Below are 19,833 nucleotides of genomic sequence, written 5' to 3'. Positions count from 1 at the left end.
TTATTCCAAAGTGTTTCCAAGCCCCACGTTTTTCTGCGACTATTAAAAAAAGGTGAATTGAAAAGGGATTATGTGACTTAACTGAAAATTAAATTACAGATTAAGCAATTCTTCAGTTTAGAAGACAAATGTGCCCTGAATTACCCTCATTTGGCAGGACATTGCAGCACTGCTGTATTAACCTGCCTGTCCTCCTGTAGGAGTTAAGGAGGCTGATCGGCTTTGGTCAAGATTAGGCTGGGCTCGGGGTCAGCAGGCACTTTGCTCAATGGTCCTGGATCTCTGTATCCCCTCTGCCCTGCTCCTTGCTGGGGCTAGTGGGTCCTTCCCAGTGTCCCTTTGCTCTCTGCAGCCTTGGGAAGGCACATTGCATCGTGCAGGACCAAACAGCCTTAGCAGGGCTTGAAAAACCACCCACAAATTGCAGTTTTGATGGTGTTTTTTTGCCACTTCTGCACCAAACAGAAACCCAGGCCCAGCTGGTGGGTGCTTTAGGTACAGGAGGGAATGGAAACATCATCTGAGGGCTCTGAAAGAGGAATCAGTTGCCAGCACATCTCTTTCCCTGATTAGTTTTCAGGACTTTGTTTTATTTTGGTGTATACCCATTTACTTGATATCTTTTATTGTTATTATTGTTGTTGTTACTATTTTGATCAGGCATCTGAACAGTTTTTGTGATGCAAGAAGAAATCCAGTGCACATCTACACTGGAGCTTTGGTGGGCTCTTCCATCACACTGCACTTTTCGGTGCTTTTGCCTTTTTAGAAGTTTCAGCAGCTGCTGGACAGGCCAGGGGCTCTGGTTTCACCACTGCTTTATTTTAGCAAAGTGAATGAGCCACAGATGAGTCAGTGTCACACTGGTGAAGGTGGAGGTGAGCAGTTCACAGGGCCAATTTCATTGCTCTGCTGTAAGTACTGTGGCTATAAATACTGTAGTTTCAGGGTTGGCTGCTGTGTGGCTCAGTTCAGGAGTGCAAATCTGCCCTGTTTGCACAGAGCTTGTGGGGGGAGCAGCAGGTGAGAGGTGACCCTGTACCACACAGGCACTAAAGAAATCATCTGAATTTTGAGATTTCAAGGAGGCCAGATATCAGTTTGCTTTCTATTTTCTTGATCTTTGCTCATCCCCCAACACTTTATTTATTTTTGGTTTACTCTGACCAGTTTAGTTAGCCCTCGTTTGGCTTTAATTTCCCTGGCAGAGCAAGCTGTGCTTTGCCCAGTTTCTGAGGGTGGATTTGTACCTAGACCAAAGCTAATTACCAGCACTGCTCTGCTCAGTTCACCTTTTCCCATCCCTTGCTGGTGTTGTGATGACCTAGAGTGTGAACTTTTGCTGTAGGTAGAGAGTACAGTTAAAAAGGCTTTAAATTGAAAGTGAAGTGGGTTAGTGCTGCTAAATTACCATCAAAATTGCCATATTGCAGAGGCTCCTTAAAAGTGGTTTGTAGGTGTGTTACATAAACCTAGGTCTCCATGCAACTGTTGATGGAGGAGAGGACACCTGTAATAGAGCTCCTTGAGCTGATCCTTTTGTGATAAAATCTGGGAGACTGTAGGGAAACCATCAAAAAACAGGACAGATCTGGAGGAGTCTCTCTCCAGTTCCTGCCACCCAAAGCCCTGGGTAGGGATTTGTGTCTGGGGCGGGGGTGATGGGAGGATTTGTTTATCATGTGGTGGTGCAAGAGGGAAGTTTCAAAATTAACTTCAGTAATTGTTCCTCCTCTGGAGTCTCACAATGCATCGTTAGCAGGTACCTCTGCAAATAAGATACCTTGCTTTGGTTAGCCTTATTAACCTTCTTGGCATCCTTGGGTGCAACCCCCGGAGTGACCTTCCTGGACTTAGCCTTTCAAAATCAAGCTGCTTGTCTTGAAATCTAAGTCTGTTCCTCTCCCAAGGTCTCTATTGTTTCCACCAACTCCACAGATATTTAGCCTTGCTAGATTTCATCACTTGAGTTCCAGCTATTGGAAGCAGCATCCCGTTTTTGTGTGAGATTGTGTAGGAGATTACATGGATAACCTCCTGGATCTCTGCTGAATGGGGCTCGGGAATCTGCACTGGGGGAGAGCAGGAGGGGCAGCTGCTGAGGCTTTGAACTCCTCTGCTGGTATTTAATTATTTACCTTGGCTGGGAAGGCAGTAACTGTTATCTGCAATCAGTCCAACAGATCTCAAAGCTGTGCTTGACAATTACAGATGTGTTTCCAGGAGCATGTGCCGAGTTTCTCTTAACTTTTTCCCTGGGAAGGAGCGATATGACCTCAGGTATAGTGATGGAGCCAACATCTTCAGTGTGAGGTCCCAGGCTAGATTTAACCTGTCTTTATAAAGTGGCCAAGCAGTGGTTTCCTCTACTTGCAGTGCAAGTGGATTCAGGTTGGTGGGTTGCCACCTCTGGGAAGGTCACAAAGCCAATCCACTCACTAAACTTCCCAGTGAGCTGAGCTGGAGAGATGCTGTGTGTGATCCCAACCTGCTCAGCTTCTGAAAAAATGTAATTTTGGGAGGGAGAGCTTATCCTTGTGAGAAACACTTGTTCCTCAGCTCAGGGGAAGGGATCCTGCTGTGATGGATGTGTAATGCAAATACCTTTTGATGTATTCCTCACGCCCCTGGAGCTTGAGAGAAAGTAGCTTTGAAACAAAGATACTTCTTTTTAAGCAACTCAAATAATGAAAAAGCCTTCGTTTTGTACAAGTTGAAATTAAATCATGATCTTTCTCAGTGAGAGAGCTGGCTTTTTGTACTCTGAGTGTGAGATGAGTGAGCAATTTCTTGCTAGCACCATTTCCACCTCTGACCAGCTCCAGGGTCATCCTGGTGCTGAGCAGCACTTCTTGCATGAAGCTGCAGATATTTTTGCTCCATAGGTCTCTAACCACTTCACCCAAACCAGCTGCTGATCTGACCATTTAAAGTCAAGCTCTGGGGAGAGGAAAAACTTGCTGTGGTTTGGTCTGTGTGTTCCAGGAACTTCTGAATTACAGATATGAGATAGTCCTACTGACTTAGGCAAGAGGTGGGAGTTACCACATATTTCTGGTTGTCTGATTTGAACACAAATGATCCAAAACTTCGTGGGAACCAGCCTGCCAGCATTTTTCTGAAAGGAAAAGGGCACTGAGTATCCCCAGTGTCTTAGAGATGGGAAGGGAGTACAATATGCTGAATTTACAAGAGCAGGCAAAACAGGAGGCATTGCTTGGACTCATAATGTTTGGTAAGGGGGCTTGATATAAAAGCTCTAATGAACCTTTTTAAAGGTTGGACTCTGATCTTGGAGGTCTTTTCCAACCTTAATGATTCTATTTTATGGTTCTCGGTGGTGTTGGATAAAAATGCATATTTTCTTTATCAAGCTTTTAACTCTCAGTCAGTCTTAGGTCTCTGTTTTTACACCCTGGAGCGTTTTTAAAGCCTAGTCTGAGCTTGTGCCTCTGCTTTATTTCTCCCGGCAACCTCTCCCCTCGCAGAACAAACCGTGCTCAGGAGAGGAAACCTCAGTTTTTCCTGGGTTTCTCTTGGCTGCTGCCTCCTCCTCCTCCTCCTGCCTGTCCCTGTGGTGAGAGCGGCCGCCGCTGAGCGGCAGCGCTGCCCGGGGAACAGCCGAGCTCCCGGGGGAGCAACAAACACACCCACTGGCACCACAGACACCCTCCCAGCCCCTTGCTCCTCACCCCATCATCCATCCAAGGCACGGCGTTCGTTTCTCCGCACTGCCTGGATTTTGTGTGTTTTGGGGTTGGTACCTGCCGGCAGCTCCAGGACTGGAATATTCCCACAGGAGTTGGTGCTGGAAGGAGCTCTCTCTGCACTGGGGTCCCACCTCCCCATGCTGGGTGTTTGTACATCCCTAAAGAGGGGTCTCTCACCCAAACGGATTGTCTTGGGCTGGATTACAGTCTCTTTATCCCAGCTTAGCATGTAGGAAATCCCAGAAACAGCCCTGAAGGAGTGTGTTCATGAGAGCTTATCCATGCTTAAAGGTTGTATTCATTTAGCTACTTTTGCATCCATTTTTAGTTAAGGTCTGTGCAGCTTTGTGGGCAGCGAGACCTTGTGGGGAGGAAGGCTGTGTGGTTCTTTGTTTTCCCATTAACTCATCTGGTTGGGAATTGAAGCTCTTTAATTAAATGAGTGCAGTACAGAGTGGCCCTGAGGTGCCGTTCTGAGACACTTGCATTCACATCTGCTTTTGGGTAAAACTGGGCCTGTTTGAGGTTGGCCTGTGCTATTGTGTGTCCGAGAGCAGGAGGAAGCAGCGAATCAGTCACTGGGGCTCCGTCCTGACATTTCACGGGGCGTTTTACCTCCCTCCCAGCGAACATCCCCATGTGTGCAACCGAACATCCCCATGTGTGCAACCGGCAGAGACCACTGGAGTGTGCACCTCGCCCTTCCTGGGGGATGCAGGGAATCGCAGCAGCAGCACAAGGCTTTAATTAACCAACATATGGAAAGCTGAGGGAAGCGCTGGACCTGGCTCAGAGCCACCACTGGGAGCGGAGGGCGGTGCCGACAGCCGGGTCCATCGCCTGTTGTTGTTTAAGTTGAGCTTCCCCCACCCCCTTTGCGTTTTGCTCAGTCAGTAAATGGCTTCGTGTAAACTCCTACGGCACAGGCGGGAATGCCGTGGGCAGTCGGGCTGGGATCCACGCGTATCATCTGATGTTTCTGTCCATGTGGCATTTGTTTGGGTTGCAATCAGGAAAAGCTGCTGCATCTACGTTGCCAGCAGTGCATACAACAGCCTGACTGTGGCCAAGAGGGCGTGGAGACTGGCAAGGAGAAGTTGATTCCTTGGAGTTTGGGGGTTTTTTTCACCCCCTGATATGTGGGCTGGACCTTGGAGAGGTCCATTTTTAGTTGATGATAGATTGGAAGAAAAAAAGTTTAGGCTGTGCTTAAAACTGTAGTATCCATTGGAAGTGTTGAGGAAGGAAGGTGGTAGGTTTTGCATAAAACACTTCCTTGCTACCACTTTTAGGTGCTGGGACAACTGACAAGGGTATTTAAGGGTTGTGGTGCTAAAAGCCAAGTGGCCACCCTTAGCCAGGCTGGCCCTGAGCACAGAAACACCGCTGACTCTGGGAACAAAGGATCCTCCTGAACCCAAACATGTTTGTGTTAATCCTGGCTGCTTCCTGGCGGCCAGGGGGGGAGGAAGCAGAGCCACTACCCCCAACAGATGTACAGTGAGGAGATTACAGGGTGCGATTAAACACCCTCTCCATCACATCCTCCCCTCCTCAGCCCGGCATTAATGGGCTGTCCCAGGCTGCCTGCCAAACTCGGGCAGATGTAACAGGCAGCAAATACTTAATCTCCCGTATCCGTGCCTGGTTTGGAGCTGTTTCCCAATGCCAAGGCTTCTACAAACACTCTGTCCCTCTTGGGGAAGCTGGGAGCTGGGTTGGCTGTACCTGCCTGCGAGGAGAGGGATGGGGGAAGGCAGGAGAACACATGGAATTCTCACCATCCAGAAACGATGCATTTAGCTGAGGTGCTGTTAAAACTAAAACTCAGGTACCCCTACATGAATACAGTAGGGTACCAGAAAAGGGAACGTGTGCCAGAAAAGTTGGGAAGGATCTTTATTTTGGTGGACCGACCTGCTTTTTGTCTGCTACACTTGGAGTAGATTTCAGGGCTGGGAAGGACTTGTTCCCTCTTTGTGTGGGTTTATGTGGTGCCTGATATTGCTGTAGCCAGTCTTAGTGCCAAGTGCTGCTCTTCCCATGGAAATAATCTAGACTGGTTGCAAAAAATCAGCTATTCTACTGTGTGTTTAGGTTAATTAATATGGTAATGGCAGAGTATGTTCCATTATCAAGCAAAAAACTGATTCGAAAATACAAGCACCCATTGTGGAAATTGTAGAGTTCATAATTGTCGTCGTGTGAGATGTGCAAAACCCTCATCAGTCAAGTGGGTTGGATTTGACTCAGTAAAAATTAATCAAAGTCACTTTTCTTGGGTGAGGGCTGTGGCCTCAGTTCTGGCACTGGAGCAGTTGCTGTTGTCTGAACCATGGGCTCCCTCCAAGTTCTATGTGAAGGGGTCCCGCACGAGCTCCTGTAACCACCAACAATGTGCCATTGTCTTGGGCAAAGGGAAAAGTTGCATCAGGTTCTGCTAATGACACGTGAATGGTCCATATTCCCCTGCCTGTGTTCTGGAGAGGACGTGGTGGCACGGTCAGAGGCAGCACCAGGTGACACTCGAGAGTCTGGAAGCCCCAGGAACATCCCCTGCACGGGGTGTACTGGCACAGGCAGAGTTGCCTGTGGGTTTGCAGCTCCTCGAGGACAACACCACTTGGGAGGGATCCCAGAAATGTGCACAGCTGTGTTGGACCCGCTGTGCTGCACTCACATGGAGAACCGGATACCTCCTATCGTGCCATCCCAGGAATCTACATGGCCGTGCACAGAAATGCCTTTTCCTGAGTGCAGGAGACAACTGTTTGGCAAACAACAGCAGCCTGGGCTCCAGGGAGAATGTTGTTTCCAGTAGCTGCCAGGCTGGAGGCAGTAAGAAGAGGCAAGGGGAATGACTTGGGACGAAGGTCTAAGCGGCACCATCTGCTTCAGAAGGGCATAGTTTCTAATTCGGCAGCAGAGGAGGCTCCTGGAGTTAAGTAATTGGGAATAGCAGGCTCCTGGCTGGAAAGTGTGCCAACCCTCCTGGCAAAAAGCTGTTAAATCTCTGTTGCTGGCGTGTGAAAGCAGTTCTGTGTAACACGGCTCCAAAGGCTGTTTTTAACCCTTGGTGTACGTAAAAAAAAAAATGCCATAAGGCACTTTTGATCTTGGAATGGCATGTGGCCAGGTGTTGGGAATAAAGGGGGAAGGTGGGTCCTCATCGAGGTATGTGAGCAGCTCCAAGTCTGATCCTCCAATGCTTCCAACAGCTAGATGTGGACTGCCAAAAATGCACACAAAATGGTGCCTGTTTTAACAGCTTTAGCAGGAAAATACAGGGTGTGATGAATGATTCATGAGGATCAGTAGAACCAAGGTATTTACTGCCCCTTAAAACCAGGGCCTGCCTGCCAAGGGGTGCATTTGCAAGGTGAGTGATCACAAAATCCTCTGCTGAGCTTTTGGGACACCCAGTCATACACTTGGCTCTGCTCTTGCTCCAGCCCTTACCCCGCAGTCTGCAAACATGTCCGGCTCAGCAGCCAGGACGAGGAGCCTTTCATTCTCCAGATGAAAGCACAAGCTGTTGGGCATCTCCCAGCGAGCACAGATACAAACAAGTCCACATTTCACACTCCCCCCTCCTGGGGTGGCTTCCTTGGAAGCTTTGGCCTTCATCCTGTTTGTCTGATTTGCGATCAAAAGAGCGTTGCTGCCTACGTGTGTCTCGAAGCAGTTTCTTCTATCGTGTCTCATATAAACGTCCAATTTCTTCATTAAAATAAAATTAAGGCAATGCAATCAAATAAGATCTGTCTCTGCAGTCGTCGTCTTTTGCTGATAGTGAGACCAGGGCTGGGCAAAGCTCTTTTAGGACCTTCTTTGGTGTGCAGGGGAAGAGGATGCTGCACAGCCATATGGGTTTTCCTGCCAGGGGGAAAGTTGGCTCTGAGAACCTGAGCCCCAGCCATCCTGGAGATGAAACAGTTGGATTGTGAAACATGTATTTTTTTTCAAGTTTGATCTGGATGTTTTTTAATCCTCCTCAAATTAAAGGAAAAATCTCTTGTTTGGCCCAAAACAAAATTATGTTTTCTTTGGCTAGCCAGCCAAAAAATCAACTCTGTCCCCAGTGTTGGTCCAAGCTCCCATGCCAGTTGTACCTCCACAGCAATCCTGCTCCATGCAGCTTTACCAGTCCTGTATTAGAGGCTTATTGCTTAAGAGTTTGCAAGAACAAGAGAGCTCAGTCACTTGTATAGTTCAGCTATTCTGGTTAAATTTGTAAATATTTGTTCATATTTCATCTCTGTTTTATGGATGTTTTTCCACGTTCTGCCTTTTTAAGCTGTTTAATTGTGTAAACTGCTTTAACTCTATTTTGTGAGGTTTTATAAAATGTTTTTTTATATATGTATATATTTGCTTTTATGCCTGGTGAAGCACAGTTTTTGATGCAGCTGCAAGGTTTCCATCGCCTACAGAACTAAAAGCCCTTTATATGAAGGAGGTTCTTGGTCAGGAAACAGATGAACTTGATGTACTTTAGGCACCACATTTTCACCTCTGCAGTCTCCTGTGGGATATAATCAGTGAACCTGGTAGCTGTCCCAGGAGTTTTAGGTGAACTAGGATTTATGGATTAATTTTGTATCCATTTTCTTGTGCCTTGTCCCTTGGCTCCAATTATTTATGGACTTTGGTCTTCAGCAGAGGACAGACCTGCAGACCTCTGTACCATACTGCCAGCCCCCTCCTCAGCTGAGAACCTGCAGCTTGGTGGGAGAAGAGATGGGAATTCTTCCAGTTCCTGGTGCTGTTAGTGGTGTGCTGGGTCTTTTCTTCCTCTGATGTTTGTTATCCTCCTCAGGAAACGTGCCGCAAGTGCCAGGGGCTGTGGAAGGAGCACATGAACCTCACCTGTGAGCAACTGGCTGAGAAGGATGACATCAAATACAGGACATCCATGTAAGTGAATGCCACAACCAGGGAAAAATGGGGGTGTGGATGAACTGGTAATCAGAGTACACTGGGCAATGGTGTGGAGGGGGTGAGACCCCCCACTGCCCTTGTGACCCTCCATTTCTGCTGGCTGTCAGTGCCTTCCACCAGAGAGGTCCTGGGGATGTCAGAGCTGAGGGGTCAGACGGCTCCCAGGATGGGATTTCTGTCTGTGAAAGATACTTGGCAGCAGATCCAGCTGGTAATTCGAGAATGTGGGAAAGTTGTCACCAGCCCAGCCTGCTCCTCTGGCTGCCCCGGTGTCTTCAGGCTGGCACCTGGTCCTGCTTGGAGGTGAGAAACCCCCATTAGCATTGCTGGGGGGAGAAGGGAGGTGTTGCACAGAGGCAAAGAAGCGGATTGAGTCACAGTAAGTCGTTATTACCCTGTGAAAATCTGGAGTGGAGACCTGCACTGTTTGCTCAGCTGCTGCTTTGTGGGAGAGGATGTGTTTTCTTACAGAAGCTTGTCCCTGTTTCTAACCAGTTTGTAGGAATTGTTACAGAAGGGAGTCACATTTTGAAATGGGCAGGTGTCAATTCCGAGTGTTTCTGTGAATTCCTTTGCAGTTTAATTTCTCTTGTTGCTACAATAAGTGACAAAATCCTCTGCCTTTAGGAAATAAGGGAAGGTTCATCCGTGGAGTTACACGTCTGGTGCAGCCGAGTGGGGCTTGCCCACATTGCCTAATCCTTTCCTCTGATTTAGTGTGTCTGGCCTGAGTTGAGGTTCTGAATGGGGTTTGAATAACTGTTGCTTGCTCATCCCTCAGTCCCTAATTCAGAACAAAATCTTTACAGATTTGATAGCAATTCTTTTCTCTGCCACTCCTTTCCCTGTAAGAAAGAGGGGTGAGAGGGAGGAGGAACGAGTTGTCATGTCCCTAATAAGGAAAAAAATACAGGTTTCAAAACCTTTAGCAGAATGTTGCTGTGCATAGATGAGTCTACTGTCTGATACAATAAAAACTTCCTTTTGAAGCCCTGCATAAGGAAAGGGAAGCACAGCTGGACTTCAGGCCAAACTTCCTGCCTTGCTCAAAGTTTCCAAAAAAAAAATCTGCATCGACAGCATCCTGTTGAGTAGAGGAGGGAAGAGCAGCTGCAGCTCAGAGGAAAGTCAGTCTCAAGTTGGGTTTTTTGTCTCTATTCTTAGCACATCTCCAAATGCCCAAGAGCAGGTCATACTGGGTATAACTGTGTGAGCTTTGGGTGACTGCAAGGTAGTGAAGTTCCCACCTCACCACTCCCTGCTCCTCTGGTTGTGCTGCTGGAGCAGTTTGTGGGGCTGTGATCCTCAAAAATACCTCCCTGCCATCTCCCAAACGTGTGTTGACTTTGTGGGTCTGCTGAACTAGCTGGGTGGAGGTACCTGGCTAAGGATGATCCTTCCCCACTGCCAGGCCAGCACAGAACTGCTTCCCTCCATGAAAACACACTGTCTTTGCTCTTCTGTCATCAAATTTCACTTCTAGGTTGTGAATTAAAGTGTAACGTGATCTCCAGCGGTTAGGAAATTGGCCCTTAGGATGATAATTTATATTCTTAAGTCTTTTAATTAAATGACCGAGGCTTTCTTCCATTTCTGTGCCAAAATAGTATTGCTGCGAGCTGAGCCTGTGCTGGAGCGCGTGTCGCTGCCAGAGTGTCCCTTGGGAACAGGGACTGTGCTTTGTCCTGGATTCCCACTTGTGCTCTGTTTAGAGTGAACCCATCTCTTAAACCTAAAACAGCAATTTTCCAATTTTCTGGAAAATCTTAGGAGAATTTTAGGAGAAGAGGGAAAGCCGAGACTCTGTGGGGAAAGATGTGACTATTTTTCACTTCCTGATTTAAATTTAACAAAAAACCAAATAAATCTGGAGCGTAGCAGCCAGGCTTGGAAAAGAATATATGGTCGTGGCAGCTTGTAGCCAGAGCAACATAAAACTAGCTAGAGGTGACAGCCAAGGGTTTGCTTTTCCTGAACTTTATCTCCCTGGCTGTATTTCTCTGCAGCCAAGTCAAGCATCCACGTGCCCTTTGGCCCTTGAACTTGCCGCTCCAATTCCTCCCAAGCCAGAGCCTGGTGCTTTGGCTCTCATGGTAACCAGGATCAGGGCTGCAGCATGCAGCCAGTGATTGACTTTTTTTTCCACTTATTTTGTTCTTGAGTTGTCGTGGGCTGGCTCCAAGTGGAGCTGAGCCCAGACCTCTTTGGAACAGCAATGGAGTGTGGGGATGGTGTAGGAGGAAAGAGGAGGGGGCTAAAGCATGGCTGGGGCAGGGTAACAGTAGTTGTACCGCAGGCTGGTGAGTCAAACACCCCTTTGGTAACTCTTCTCCCTCCTCCTTGCAGAGAAGAGAAGATGACAGCTGCCCGGATTAGGAAATGCCACAAGTGTGGGACCGGCCTGATTAAGTCCGAGGGCTGCAACCGCATGTCGTGCCGCTGCGGCGCCCAGATGTGCTACCTCTGCCGGGCTGCCATCAACGGCTACGACCACTTCTGCCAGCACCCCCGCTCCCCTGGGGCGCCCTGCCAGGACTGTGCCAAGTGCTCCCTCTGGACAGATCCCACAGTAAGTAACAAAGGGGTTTTGTGAATGATTCTCACCCCGGTTTCAATCGCTGTTCTGCGCCGGCACATTGAAATAACGCGCCTTCCACTGGGGAGAACAGCTGGATTTAGCCAGCACAGCTTTTTTTTTCCTTCCCAAAGGCAGCTAAAAACCACACTGTCCTGTATCAGCACAGGGTTACATCTGACCACAGCTTGGAAGGAGCTTGTGTCACTTTAGGTAAAACAGCTTCTGTCAGATGAGGGCTGGAAGTGCTCTGAGCACTGTTTGGGGGAGTGAGGCTTGTGGAAAGAGCTGGTGGGGAACTGCTGGCTCCAGGCACAATAGCTGGCATTGGGATTATTGGGACTCATTCCTACTTTTGCAGCTGAGATGATGTTGGCATGGCTTGGCATCTGGAGGGAAAGGTAATTGTGGTTTTGGTGCCCAGATCATCTGACTGCTGGTTCTGAGTCCCATCACAGAGATGGACCTGTTGGAAAGCTGTCTGGTAGCCTGGAGTTGTAGTTGAGTCCGTTCTCAGGGCTGTTGTGAACAGCTGCAAAGGGAGAGAGCTGAAGCATGGAGAGAGCTGTGAGGGAAGCTGCAGTAACTTAATACAGCTCATAGCTGTGACAGACATGGGAAAACTTGCTGCAGCATCTCTGTAAATAGAGGTCTTCAATACCAGAAATCTAGAAGGAATGTTGGTAGGAGCAGGAGTTGAATTTCCTGATTTCAGCAAAGCTGTAGAGCAACAATGTGGATCTGCCTTCCCTGGGCTTGTCTGAGCTTCCTTTTTCCCAGTGTTTCTTTGTCTTGGGCTTCTGTAGCTTTCCAGGCTGCTCCCAGCCCCCCTCTCTGCAGGGGATGTGCACAGTCCTGTGTCTGCAGGGAGCCAAGGAAAAGCCACTCTAAATCCCTCCCTTCTACCTGCAGGCTCTTGGGGATCTCCCAGCATGTCTCAACCAGTGTAAACTTCCTAGTCCTCTGCTTGCCTGCTTTTATTCCCTGCATTATCCTGTCAATGTGAGCTGTTAAACCAACACAGACACCTCCTTCCAGGCACCCCTCTAGCGTTTCCAACACCTGGTTACATGCTTCTGGGATTCCTGTCCCATTGCTCCCCATTTTCCACCAGGATGCAAATCCGGGGTCCGGCAGCGCTGTCATCCGTTGTTCCCGTCAGGCTGCTGATTGTGCTGGGTGATGGTGTTTGTTCAGAGCCAGAGAAAACATGAGGCCCCTCAAAAAGCTCGTACTGTACTTTCAAATAAATAAATAAATAAGCAGCACAAAGAGGCCACTGTCACCAGGCCCTTTCCAGCTCTCTAATTAACCGATGTTGTGGCAAAGAAAAATTTCCCGCTGTCAGCACGGAGCTGGCACTGCCTGCCCTTGTATTTTTTTTATTATTTTTTGGATGACAGAGCGCTGGTGGGCTGGGGAGGTGAAGTTGGGTGACTGTCCTTGCTGCAGTGCAAAGAGTAACGTGAAACTCAGCTGCTGGCTTGAAGCTGAAATGGTGGTGGGTACCTGTGTGTGTATTTTCTTCCTTCATAAGGGGCTTAGTGACACCATCCCAGCCCCTCCTGGGTGATCTGTGCTCTCATACGGGACATGAAAACAGGAGTTATTCTGGTAGGTGTGAAGAGGGGAAAGGAATTGGAGGATTTGAAAGAGCAGAAGACCATTGCATCAGCAGTGTCCTGTCCATTGTCAGGGATGATGTCCACCCAAGGATCCATCTGTGAAGGATCTGGTTTGGGTCTCGCTCCCTATTATTTACAGCAAAATTCAGGTTTCTTTAAAATGGGGAACCCTTGTTCTTTTCTAAATGTTTAATGTTTTCCGAGCCTGAAATGATTCTTGTGAAAGTATAAGTAAAACCTATTCATTAGCTTGGGTTAAAAACAAATTAAAGACAGTCCTCTAGGAGCGGCAACTTCTCTTAGTCTTTGTCTCAAGTGATCTTGAGAGAGTAAAACAGAGGCTTCAACTTTTCCCATAATTAAAGGTTAGTTAAAATCTTGTCCCTACGCTGTAATCAGGCTGGAGTCTGATTGAAGAGTATCACTGCAATATTTGCTGGCTCTGGGACAAGCTGCAGTCGGGCTGTGGGCAGCAGGAATTGTTTAATCCCTGCATTTCTTCTGGAGCTAATTGGTGCCCTGTGCCCCTGTAGGAGGTGAACATGTTCCAGGAGCTCTTCCCAGGAAGCTGCTTGGCCAAAACTCCTCATGTGCCTGTCCTGCAGCCCATGTCGGCTCTGGCTTGGCTTGCTGGGAAGGGGCTGATGCAATATTGCCAGAGACAAAGCTCGGGAAGGAGCAGTGGGAATAAAGCTGTTAGAAAGCATCCAAAGGAAAGCTATGAAGATGGGGAAAGGTCTAGAGGGGCCATACAAGGAGCAGGTGAGGTCACTTGGTCTGTTCAGTTGGAGAAGAGGAGGCTGAGGTTAGACCTCATCAGGGTCTGCAGCTTCTTCATGAGGGGCAGCAGAGGGGGATCTCTGATCTCTGCTCTCTGGTGACCCAAGGGAACAGCATGAACCTGTGTCAGGGGAGGGTTAGGTTGGATATTAGGAAAAGGTTCTTCCCCCAGAGGGTGCCTGTTTAGTGGAACAGGCTCCCCAGGATAGTGGTTGCGGCCCCAAGGCTGCCAGAGCTCAAGGAGCATTTGGACAATGCTTTCAGGAACAGGATGGGATTGTTGGGGTGACCTGGGCAGGGCCAGGAGGTGGACTGGATGATCCTTCTGGGTCCCTTCCAGCTCAGGATAGTCTGTGATTCTATAAATTGGCTCTGGGACACGGGGGCTGTGTTTGCCCTGATTTCTAAATATCTGTGGCAAACCTGAGCTTGCTGTGTGCATTTTATCCAGCTTTTACAAATCCCGTGATGCAATTTGACTAATGCATTCTGGCTGTTTTGGTAAACCAGGTTCTGCTCTCGAACGTATCATTTTGAATTTAATACTCATCTCTGGGCTATCAGTAATGTTGCACAGAGGCTTTTTTTTGGCTTCAAAGTTTAAGATGTTTTCAGTAAACTCTTCAAACCCTCCCAAAGGCCCATTGCTAAAGTTCAAAGCAAAAGGCTAATCATCATGAGGTGTTTGCAATTATCCCTCCTTCTGGTGTTATAAAAAGATGATGCTGAGCGAACACTGTGCAAAACTTCAAATGCATTAAGGAAATGCATGAAGTGCACGACACTGCCTTCAGGATTTGGAAGGGGGGGGAAGCTCCCCTAAATTTAGGATGTGGGGTTTGTGGTGGATTTTTGTTTTTTGTTGTTTTTTTTTTTTAACTGCTATAAAATGCCTCGATCACAAGCGTATGGTTAATCCAGGGAATTCGCAGAAAGCCATCCATGTGGAATGCCTGTTGCTAAAATAACTCTGCATTTCTTGAACACCAGCGTGTGCTTCGTCCCCATCCCGGCCCCCCTTTTCCTGCAGCACTGCGGATGCCCTGTTCCAGTTACAACACAGCCTGCTTTTATCCCTGCTTCCTGCTGCATGGAGGAACACGCTGGAGACAGCCGATGCCTGTTCTTGCTCAGGCTCTCCGCAGCTGATCTGGGAATGATTTGAAACAAAACCCCTCAGTCCTTTGGAAGCCTCTGTCGCGAAAAATCATTTCAAGTTTATTAGTAACGGCTGCGGCCACACGTACGTGGAAACAGAGAGCAGTAAAAGGGGGCAGAAAGGGGGAGGCAGCGGTGGTGGAACACTTTCTAAAGTAGGGGAGGGGTTGCACAGCCCAGAAATAGTCACCAGGTCTCTTGTTTTCCCTCCTTTCAGGAGGCGGCAGCCGCTTTCCTGTGACACTTAATAATTAAAGATAACGAGAAGCACAGGAGATAAAAACAGAGCTTTCAAAAGCTCCCTGGCTGGCACTTTTGTTCTGGGCAGAGGAGGTTTTATTTGGGGGGAGGTTGTCTCTGTGTGACTTGCCGAGCTTTTTATCTCCTTTGCTGCTGTATTTTCTCATTCCCAAGGGCAACTTGTTTCTCCTTGGGCTCTTTCTGCTTGTGGCAGGACCCTGTGTGGTTGCTGGATGAGGCTCCCCTGCACCAGCATTGTTGTAACAGGCCTCCCTGCCATGAAAAAGTGTCTCTCTTAGCAACCCAGCCCAGCTCCTCAGCTAATCCATCCACAGACCGAGCCATCCGTTCTACTGTGATTGGCTCCGTGCTCCCGCATTCCCTGGATTCAATGGGAGAGGGCTGAAAGGAGAAGCCTCCTCCACACCACCGAGATCCTTTCCCAGGTGGGGGATCCAAGGGCAGGCTCCCACACTGACCAGGGATGAGTGTTTATTTTTTTTGACTCTGGGACTGGGGATGGCTCCTGCACAGAACATCCTGACGGTGAGTCTGGGGCAAAGCTCAGTCCTGTTTTGCCTCTTGAAAACACAGCTGCTGTTAAATAAGCACTTTTGTTTTCTGCAGTGTTTGCAGATAAAGAGGGTGAATGCATCTCAGAGATCCTTTGCATTTTCCTCTTGGCCACCTCCCTTTTCCCGTGATGCAGCGGAGCGTGGGGAAGGGCTGTGCTGAGCATTGCCTGCATTTCTGCTCTCACAGGAGAGCCAGGTTACATCCTTGCTCCAAAAACACATGGGCTGGCCAGTGTTGAGACTCCCTCAGGGTGTGGGGGGTTGCTTTTTTCTTTCTCTTCTTTCTTTCCCCCTTTTTTTTTTTTCTTGCTGTAGGCAAAGCAGCTGACAGGAAGATGACTGGTAACTTGACAAGATGAATCCCCTCAGTCCACACAGCCTGTGAACAGGCTATTAAAATTATAATCTAATCCTTTATTAAGGGGCATGAACCTACTCAGGAAAACGGACACAAGGAGCTTTTGAAATCTGCAGCCTCCACCTCATGTGATGTTAAATGGTTTCTCACCACAAAACCAGCCATAAGTATGCTGATGAAATCTTAATTTTTGGTGTGGGTGCTTCACCCTTCGATGAATCTGTCATCTCTCTAATTACTGTGGAATCAAAAAACAACCTTTGCTTCCAAAGAATTAGAGGTATTTTGCAAAATTCACTAAAATAGCACTGGGACTTTTTTTTTTAAATTCCAACTTGCACAATATGTATTAAGCAGAACTTGTGGCATCAGCTTTCTTTCAGGAACACCCTAAAATTATCTTGCTGTTTACATATCATCAATTCTTTTGTTCCATCGGGGATGTGGCTCTTTCCTAAATACTGCAGTTATTGAACTGTGCTGTATATTCATCACTTGCCAAATTTAATGCCAACCTCTTAAGTAGGAAGGTGCATCTTGTGCAGTGTATTTCTGTTCTTTTGATATTAATGGATGCCAGTTTTTCAGAAATACTGATGCAAAAAAAAAAAAAAAAGAATTCCAGGCCAAGGCTTGGTATGTGGGATTAAGCGTAAGCACTTCTTAACCTTCCAATGGGAAAATACACTTTTATCAGTAGAGAAACAACAGAACTGATAAGTTCTGTTCTTGGGCACGTGGTTTGTTGTGCCTCTGCTGCAATTTGCAGAATTAGTCAGGAACTCATCATCCTGATCCAGGTCTGTTCCTGGCAGGTTTTTTGCACCCAGGGTGTGCTGTGAGCTGAAACCCAAGAGGGGTTAAGTGGGGACCTCTGGCTGCTACATTTGTGGGGGGTGTTTTATGTTGTCCTTGGGAGTTAGGAGTGGGTTTGGAGGCCTGGCAGATGGGGTTTGCTGTTCAGTGTTTCCCGTGGCGCTCTGGGAGCCACAGTAATTGAAGCAGCGTCACCCTGGTGAGGGTGCAGGTGGCTCCAGCCCTGGGGCAGATGGATGTGTCCAGCCCCATTAGGAAGGAGGTCAGCTGCAGTTTAAACTGGGAGGGTCAAGCAGCCTTTGCTGCAGGAGGATGTGCAGAGTTGTGCTCTTGGTGTGTCTGATTCTCCGGGTTTGTGCAGGGCTGACTGGAACTGCAGCGTCACGGGTGGTGGTGTCCCTGGAAAGCACCATTTCAGAGGGTTAATCGTAGATTTTTGTTGGAAGGGACCTTAAAAATCATTTCCACCCCTCTGCCATGGGCAGGGACACCTTCCACTATCCCAGGTTGCTCCAAGTGCCATCCAACCTGGCCTTGAACACTTCAGGAATGGGGCAGCCACAGCTTCTCTGGGCAACCTGTGCCAGAGCCCCACCACCCTCATGGGAAAGAATTTCTTTCATAATCACAGACTTAGACTAAAGTAAAGCTTTTTATTTTGAAGTTAAAAGACACTTCTGCACGTTTTTAGGCTTTAAGGTGAGGTTTGTACCTTTGTGTGAGGAAAGGAGATAGGGTGGTCTTGCTCAGCTGAGCTTAAAATATATTTCCTGTCTTATAACTAAAAAAAAAAAAAAAAGAAAAACAAAAAAACATCTTCAAGTACATCTTTTTCAGTAAGTAGCAATAAAATGTGAGTGGTGATTATCTCCATTTTCAACAGCATTGCAAAAAGATAGTCTGAGAATTAAAAAATATGAAGTCTTAAAGCTTTGGGGCAACACTTTGAGAGCACTTCTGGGGCAGCAAAGGAGCAGGGGATGTTTGGTTGCCTGTGGAACATGCCCAGGTGGTTTTCCAGCCAGGGAACATCACAATCTGATACAAGGGGGGTAGTTAGACATTCCCTATAGGCTCAGAAGAGCCATTCTTCAGCAGTTTTTATGGAGATAGATAGGCTGTAATTAACAGTCCATGGAAGCAGCCTGCTTGGAAAAGAAAAAAGGCATGTCCTGGAAAGTCTTAATTTTAACCATTGACTCACAGGATAATAAAAGGGAGGGAAGTATTGAGTTTTTTGCTTTCTGCACATTAAGATAACTGCAGTCTCCCAGGGAAACCTTATCTGGTGGTGGAGGAGGGGACTTTTCCCCAAGCTTCCCAGGCATTGCTGCTGGACACGTGCAGGACTGTGAGATGAGAACTGGGAAGCTTAAAATAATATCAAAATAGCTGCACACATGAAGCATATTTTGAATTTAGTTCCAGAGCACTCTTCAAAATACACGATATTTTCCTTGTTGAGAGCGTTTGGGAAGAAATTTGTGTGCTTTGGCAGTACTGAAATGAGGATGAATCAAACAGAGCAGAGCCTTGTGCCTTGTGGGGTTCTTGGGTACTCTCCTGCTCCCCTTGCAGGAGAGCTGCTGGAGCAAACCAAACGCTCCTTTGGGTGCAGGAGCACAGAGTGCCTGATGTTATGTGTCACCCAAAAGCTCCTGTTCTCGACCTTCCTTCCCTAATAACCAGCACCAAGGATCAGACACGTTCCAGGAGGTTTGGCTGCTCTCTCTGAAAGCGCCAGGTAGGGTTTCACCCTGAGGGACACGGAGCAGCAGCAGCTCAGCCCTGCAGGGACCGGCAGGACCTCGCTGCCATCGCTGCACATATGGCAGTGCCTGGCACTGGGAGGGAGTTCTGTCCTCGGAGCTGGGGGCTCTGTGACCCTGAGAGCTGTTTTTTGTGTGGTGCAGTGCAGAATCTCACCCGCGGCCTCACCGCGCCGTTTGATCTCGCCGATGCTCCTTTGCGTCGAGAGAACAGAGGCTGATGAGAGGCAGAAGGACAGTTTCAGTTTCTGGCTTGTCCTTGTGTTCTCAGCAGCAGCTCTGAATATTCTTGCTATAACCTCCGGACAGACATTAAAGAAACATATTGCGATTTATGCCCTTCTAAGAGTTACAGATAAGATCTAAATGGCACCATTTAGCTACTAGAGCCAGGATTTAAGTTGTGTTAATTCCAGCTGTTGGGCCAAAAACTCTACAAGTGCTAGTATAATGTAAATATTTAATAGACTATTGCCATTTAAAAGATTAACAGCTCTTCAGAGGGGTGGAACTGGGTTGCAGTTCTCTGGTTTCCATCAAGTCAATGAATTTTAGTGCTGATCTCTTTGGAAAGCTGATCCAAGCCTCTTGGTCATACTCCATAGAGTGCAGGTTATTTGTGCTGCAGTTGCCCCATCACAGCCTTGCTTTTGGCTAGACCTGGGCCAGCCCCAAACGAGGGCAATTCAGCCAAAATTCACCCTTTTCTGTTTTCCCTGTGCTGAAAAGAAAAACAGCATTGAGAGAACAGAAGGCTGCTGCAGCAGGAATTATCCCACTGACTTTGGATATTCCTCTGATTTCCAGGAAGACGATGAGAAGATAATCCAGGAGATTCAGAAGGAGGCTGAAGAGGAGCAAAGGAAGAAGAATGGAGGTAAGTCCCAGTCTGTAGCTGTGCTTTGGGATCAGACTGAGGGTAATGGGACAGCATAGGGTTCCCAGCTGCTGACAAGTCTCTGTATCTTCACTGGCTTTTGTTCCTCCCAGGAATCCATTGTAGCTTTAAAGTACTGTTGCCTGCAGACTTTTGCTGGGACTGTGGGCAGGCACAAACAAGGCTTGTGTCCAGCTCTCATGTGGCATCAGGTGTCGTGGGTGCACAGACCTATCCCCTCTCCACCTGGCAAAGTAGCTGAAGGGCAGCAAAGCCTCTGTGCTGTGTTGTGGGGGGCACAGGGGCTCCCACATCCTGGGAGAAGGGGATGTTCCCTCTTTGTGGGGTGGCATTGATAAAGCAGCCAGCCTGGAAAGCTGGTGCTGTGCTCCGTGGCACCTGGAGCAAG

At 47.9% G+C, this 19,833-nt stretch overlaps 1 protein-coding gene across 11 annotated transcripts in view; it reads left to right on the top strand.

Annotated features, from left to right (window-relative positions):
- RNF216 (ring finger protein 216) overlaps positions 1-19,833 on the top strand; it is a 78,091-nt gene that overhangs the window by 54,654 nt on the left and 3,604 nt on the right. For all 11 annotated transcript variants that reach the window (XM_032703877.1, XM_032703874.1, XM_032703869.1 and 8 more), the window contains 3 exons: positions 8,530-8,627; positions 10,998-11,220; positions 19,355-19,424. In XM_032703877.1, the coding sequence (XP_032559768.1) occupies positions 8,530-8,627; positions 10,998-11,220; positions 19,355-19,424 (391 nt within the window). The remainder of the gene's footprint in view (positions 1-8,529; positions 8,628-10,997; positions 11,221-19,354; positions 19,425-19,833) is intronic.

The sequence above is a fragment of the Chiroxiphia lanceolata genome, chromosome 16, assembly GCF_009829145.1.
Source record: "Chiroxiphia lanceolata isolate bChiLan1 chromosome 16, bChiLan1.pri, whole genome shotgun sequence".
Lineage (NCBI taxonomy): Eukaryota > Metazoa > Chordata > Aves > Passeriformes > Pipridae > Chiroxiphia > Chiroxiphia lanceolata.
Note: the sequence above shows the minus strand (reverse complement) of the source record. Positions and strands in the feature narration are given on the sequence as shown.